The sequence below is a fragment of the Durio zibethinus genome, chromosome 11, assembly GCF_047325235.1.
Source record: "Durio zibethinus cultivar Kanyao isolate XHJ-2024 chromosome 11, ASM4732523v1, whole genome shotgun sequence".
Taxonomy (NCBI): Eukaryota; Viridiplantae; Streptophyta; class Magnoliopsida; order Malvales; family Malvaceae; genus Durio; species Durio zibethinus.
In genome coordinates this window covers 22,790,168-22,796,819 of record NC_143172.1, presented here as the reverse complement: position 1 = coordinate 22,796,819, position 6,652 = coordinate 22,790,168, and the positions used below count along the sequence as shown (strand labels likewise).

Genomic DNA, 6,652 nt, shown 5'->3' with positions numbered 1-6,652 from the left:
ACACAGTTATTGGATATAAATAATCTCATTAGTTACATTTGTCATTTAGTAACTTGGTCCATTTACAAGTGACTAGCAATATTTTAAGAATTTTACCTATTCATTAGTTATATTTTTTACATTAATTAAAATAATTAATCATTAAATTTGATAATTTTCGATATATTGCGTGCACAACAATTAAGACAGACTTTTCTAGAAAAACAAGTTTATGGGTTTCCAAGTCTAATAATTTTAGTATATTCACAATTAAAAACAAGTTCACACTTTAATATATTACATCTAACTTGTATATGATTTTTTTTTGTAACACTATCTCATAAGTGTGTCTAAAGAAGGTTTAGGAAATAAATGTGAGATTATGATTTTTTTTATAAAAATTGAAATTGATTGCAAATTTATAGATTTAACGATTTGAGTATATATATTAAATTTATAATTAATGATATTACATCTTATTACGAAATGACGTATTTCATTAAAAATCAAGGTCTTGATAAAATCCAAACACTTATTGTAATATGGCCCTCTTAACTATGCACTTGTCAAAAAATGATTGATTTAGATTTTAAGATGATTCAAGAAACAAAGTAGCTGCAAAACAATTAAGTTGGAAACAAAGTTTTTCTACTCTCTTGTCGATGAAAAAGAATCCGGCATTTGTCAAGAAACTATAATACATGTTTGGTTATAATCACCGGTTTGGGTTGGGCACAACAATAATCTATTTATTGGGGTGCCATGCGTGCAAGGAATAGGAAACATGAGAGTTAAAGACCCCACCATTTGGTTTTGTCCTTAGACTTTTCTCATATCATCATATCCACGCGTTCGGTCATGATGATCTAACAGGGATGCTAGTTTTCAAAGTTTAGATACATTGCAACTAGAAGTGGCAATGGCTGGATTGGGTGGAGTTTGGATTCAATCATTATAGGTCGGATTATTTCAAGTCAATAGTTTTTGAATTGTTTTAGATTTAGATTATTTTAATTATTTTATTTTTGAATTTTTTAGATTTAATATTTGAATTCTTTGAACTCAAATCATTTTAAATTTAAATTATTAAATTTTAAAATTAAATTAAATTATAAATATTACAATTTAAATTATTTTAGGTTCGATTTAGATAGATTTAGATTGTTAATTTTTTTGTAAAACAAATATAATTTGATAAATTTCAAATTTGTGTGAATTAGACTAATTTTTTTTAGATCGGATGAGCTTAACCAAATCTAATTACAACAAAGTTTTTTTTTTTTAAAAAAAAAGGGAAAAATAGTAATAATAGCACAATTTAAGAGCTTGTGACTACTTAATTGTTTTCTTGTTTTACATCATTTCATTGTTTGCCATTTTAGCTTGTTTGGGTAGACATTTGATTGATACGTCAAAGTGGGTTGATAAAGAAGGGGGGTTAAAAAGATCCGAAAACCCTTTTCTTAATCATCTTTAAAGATTTTTTTACTGTCTTAAACAGTGGAAGTAACTTAGTGTGTGACCAAGAGTGATGGAGGGTTGCCGTGATTAGCAGGCAATCACACCAAAAAAAAGCCATCATTAAAGGGAAATAATTTAGTACAGTCCTGATGAAATCTCCCATTAAAGAAGTCACACTGACCACTGTGGATAATCAAAGTTGGGTTTAATGGTGGACCTTTTCAATTATTTCTCACCTTTCTTGTGCTCTCCTTCTTATCTTCACTTGCTTTTTAATTCGGTTTCTAAACCTCATTTAGACAGGTCTAAAAGCAGTGTCTTTGGGGATTCTTTTTTTGTTACAAAGGGTTACCAGTTGGGCATGCACTGTTTCAAATTTCAATGTGGAAATGTTTAGACTTACCCATTGCTACTACCCTCTGGGACTCCCCACCCCACCCCACAGCCAAACCAATCCTCACCCACTAATCCCCTTGTTCTATTTTGTGTATAAAACAAAGTGAAAAGCTGTGCTTTTGTGGTGCAAATAGAATTTAAACAAAGACCCATCAGCAACAGCCAACCAACCAAAATCATAAACAAAAGGACTCTATCAAATGGTTTTTCATGTGTACTCTTCATCTCTCAGGTTGGTATCCTGCATTTTCTGAACCTCTTTGTCTTAGCAGCCGTCTTCTTTCTAGTTCTGCTTCACATTGACTCTTCAATTTTCTTGTAAAAGCAGTAACAGCAGAATCTGATTTAGTCTTTTGCTTTTTTGCATAGCTTCCTTAATTCTGCTGATAGAATATACACTACCTAGTTTGCAAGGAAGAATATCTTTTGGAGAGTTGCTCAAAAGGAATTGATAGCAAAGAGTTTTGCTTTTGTGCCAAAAGAGTACAAAAGAGTTTGTTTCATTTACTTTTGAACATGCATATATGCTAAAAATGTCTAGAATTACAAATGAAATAAAACAAATGTTGTACCCACCTCCTGTTTCACCTCTTTCTTCATTCCCAACTCCTGATTATAACATTGACTACAATGAATCATCCCCTTCATCATCTTCTATCAGAATCAGTCCAGTTCTTCTTTTGATTATAGTAATTTTTGCTGTAATCTTCTTCATTGCTGGTCTTCTCCATTTGCTAGTTAGATTTCTCATAAAGAGACCATCTTTTTCACCAATTTATCAATCCAATAGATACCCTGGAAACTCAGAGTCTCATGGGCTTCAAAGACAGCTTCAACAGCTTTTTCGTTTACATGACTCAGGCCTAGACCAATCGGTCATAGATGCTTTACCAGTTTTCTTCTACAAAGATATAATGGGATTGAAGGAGCCATTTGACTGTGCTGTTTGTTTATGTGAATTCTCGGACCATGACAAGCTCAGATTGCTTCCAATGTGTAGCCATGCTTTCCACATTGATTGTATAGATACATGGCTTCTTTCAAATTCTACATGCCCCCTTTGTAGAATAACCCTTTCTGGCTCCAGCTTTCCATTGGAAAATCCAATGTTCCAATGTGAGTACCTAAGGGCAATATCAAATGGGGTTGAGAGTGATGGAGAAATCGGCATTCCTTGTAGTCAGAAGCCAGCTGCTACGGAAGATATTAGTGAAAAAAGGGTCTTCTCAGTGAGACTTGGTAAGTTCAGAAGTATAAATGATGGTGAAAGTGGAGGAAGAGTATTACAAGTAGAGATCAGTAGCTCCAATTTGGATGCAAGAAGATGTTACTCAATGGGTGCATATCAATATGTGGTTGGTGATTCATTGCAAGTGACTTTGTCTCCTGGTGTTAGAGATGAGAAGGTTATGGAAGGGAAAAGAGAAGATGGAAGTTCTTCCATTGGTGGAGATGCAGAAGAGAAGAGAATCAGGAGAATTAAAGGTGAGAGCTTTTCTGTTTCTAAGATATGGCTTTGGTCTAAGAAGAGCAGATTCCCAGCTTCTTCAGATACTCACGCTGATTTATCTCTTAATATAAGTTTGCCTAGGAATGACAGAACTGAAGCTGTATGAAATGATGATATACAGGTTCATCACTTTATTTTTTAGATAAAAAAAAAATTTGTTTTTTCACCAATCAACCTTTATATGCTTATCAAATATAAGTGCTATTTCATTTACAGTTTTGCTTTTTCTTTAGCTGATTCATGAGGATGCCTATGTTTTGTGTTCAAATGCAAAAAGAACTAATCTGGTTTTCCAGAACATAAGCCCCAGGCATTCTACAATCTAAATTTCTTATCCAAACAAATTTGATTATACAACTTCATCTATCCCTTACTGACACTGAATCTGCAAATTTGGTTTGTTGATGTGACTGTTAATAGTTGTGATTTGGAAGTTGGGACTTGAATTTAATCCTGGAATCCAGGTTAGCAAAATCCATCCAAAGCTTATCAGGAAAAGTTTTTCCAGTTATTCAGTGACTTTTGAGTCTAGCCCTCCTGTTTAGTTGGATTGTATGCAACTATGCCCCGCTTGAGTGAAATGCTTACCCTTCTAGTTCTACCAATAAACGTTCGACTTTGAACACTAATAGAAATTGTGAGCAAGGATTTGTAAATGGAGAATGCTAGAGCTGGATTGACAGCCTGACAGGGCAAAATATCTTTCATTTGACCCTATGTTGTTGATGGGAAACTCATCTTCCTTGATCCTTTGGGAGGCATTAGAGAAGATGGAGCAGATGGGGACTTTCTTTTTAATATTTTTGTTATTGTCAAAATTTGAATCCTAATAACTGAAATTAATGGTATATTTAGTATACAAAATTATGATAAGATAAAATAAGATAATATTATGCATATGATTAAATTAAAAATTTCATGTTATCTTATGTTAAGATAGAATAATTTTATTTATTGATAAAAATACTTTATTTTAAAGTTTATACAATTTAAATTATTAATATAATTTCTCAAACTTAATAATCAAAATTACCTTAATTTGATGATGAGTCACTCTCTTACCCAAAAAGTCTATTATAGCTTTGACCATAAAATGTCCCTTGCATTTGGATTAAGAAGCATACGTCAGACCTGTTATTCTGAAGCTCTTGCTCACTGTCTACTCTGGAATTTCCACTTTCTCACGCTTAATTTTAGGAAGCAAGCATGTTTTTCATGTTTTATTGAGTGATAAGGAGTTCTTGAGCTTTACTTAATAAATATTCTTTTTAGACCGATTTAAATAAATTTATCTATATCGAATTTAATAAATTTATAAGATATTATTTTTTTATAATTTCTTATTGAATTTGAACTCAAGCAAAAAAAAAGAGCGAACTTTATTTGCCATTTGGGCCAACATCCGTTCGTATATAATTTTTTTTTTTTTGTTTTAGAAATTTTTAAAATTAAAAATTTAATATTCTATCAATAAATGATTGTTGATCGCTTCCAAGTTTCATTTGCACTAATCCATCTTAAAACTTTAGTTTTCTTTCTTTATAGCAGGAAAATAAGCAATGCTTACGTATTTAGCCAAAACAAAATTTATTTAGAATCATGCATATTGTATTTCTTGTTGTCGTAGTGCATTTACAAGAGCATGCCTACGCAAGGAAAACAAACGAGAAAGAAATGATTCGGCATGCTGTTCTTGCAAATGCCGTAGGTACGAAACAACTGAATAAGGGAGGGTCATCCAGTTTTATTAGCTATATTAGTATCAAATATTCATTATATAAAATGAAAAATTCCCAATTCCAACCAATAAAAATTGCATCATTGTATGTAAACGAGTATAACTATTTGAACATTCTCCTTTCAAAATTTAAGTTAATTAGTTTTTTTGTTGCCATGAAACTTGTATGAGAATATTTTATTTATTTATCTCCACCCTTTATCACACATTTCTTGAGCAGTCACACAACAATTTTTTTTTTTAAAAAAAAAAAGACTTCATGTGGATTGACCTTTTTATTAGTTGACATGATACTAAAGTAAATACTTTAAAATTATGGATTAAAAGAGTTTATAAGTGTAATGTTTCTTTTCACCATGTAAATATGAGAATGAAAACTTTTTAAGGTTGATTAAAAATTAAAAAAGAAAAAACCATCGTTTTCTAAAGCTTGTTTAACACTAAAATCATCAGATGTTGTCTTGAAGTCTATGATCGATCTTAATCATCTATCAAATATTCCCTGCCAAAAATTTATCAAACTTGTAATCTTTTTACCCGCTTAAATTGTCATAATTGACTTTTTTTTATCCAACTTGTACAAATTTTTTAACTTGGAATTCTATTATTTTAAATGTTTTAATTAATTAAATTTTGTAAACTAATATTCAAAAACAACTTAAATTATATTTTTCATATTTTTTAGTAATAAATATTAAAGAATAAGAGGTCCAAGTTGAAAATTTTTATCAACAAAAATGAAAATGTGACAGATTTTTTGGATAAAGGGACAATTAAGACTTGTAGTGTCGTAAAGGTAAAAGAGATATATATATATATATATATATGTTTATTTAGAAGTGGTAAATCCATTAAGTAATTCATAGGATGATATGATTCAATAAGATATGAAATTAAATAATAAGATTAAGTCAAACATGATATACATATATGTGTGTGTTGTCGTGAGCTAAAAAATTTTAAATTTATGGTCAATATGGCACAACCCAATAAGATATGTGACACATAGGCTAGGACAGTACGTTATATTACGTCATGTTAGCCTAAAATTATTTTAAATGAGCTTGTGGCATTTGAATGTATTCATGTAATTTTTTTATGTTCTAATAAAATTATTTTTTTGATAATTTATATAATAAAATTATATTAAATATATTTACTTATTAAATATTTAAATTATTGATAGATAAATTATATCAAACTAATTTATGAATTGTTTAATGTATGAATTGTTTTACTTATTTAAATTTATGTGTATAAAAATAAACTAACATTCTTTTAAAAGTTATATGATCAAAATCTTCAAACTTATAACATATATATATATATATCTATATATATATATATAATATTTTAGTTGTAAAACTAAAAGAGACTAGTCATCTGAAGAGATACAAAGAAAAATACATGCTACATTTGCTGCTTCAAATGATTCCACATAAACTATACTTAATTAGTATCCTAATGGGTCTTTAGGCGCATTTTATTTTTCTCAAGATAATTGACATAATCAATTAACTAGCACATGATACGTAAGCTAGCATGACACATTATACAAGCCCAAATGT

At 29.9% G+C, this 6,652-nt stretch overlaps 1 protein-coding gene across 2 annotated transcripts; it reads left to right on the top strand.

Annotated features, from left to right (window-relative positions):
* The first annotated feature begins 1,671 nt into the window (after positions 1–1,671).
* Positions 1,672–3,561, top strand: LOC111290747 (RING-H2 finger protein ATL46-like). Of its 2 annotated transcripts, none has more exons than XM_022882199.2 (2): positions 1,672–2,068; positions 2,206–3,561. In XM_022882199.2, exon 2 carries the CDS (start codon positions 2,361–2,363, stop codon positions 3,450–3,452), a length of 1,092 nt encoding a protein of 363 aa, XP_022737934.2. In that variant the 5' UTR covers positions 1,672–2,068; positions 2,206–2,360; the 3' UTR covers positions 3,453–3,561. The 2 variants fall into 2 exon arrangements, with proteins under 2 accessions (XP_022737934.2, XP_022737935.2); XM_022882200.2 differs by having other exon boundaries at positions 1,673–2,068; positions 2,627–3,561.
* Positions 3,562–6,652: the final 3,091 nt, after the last annotated feature.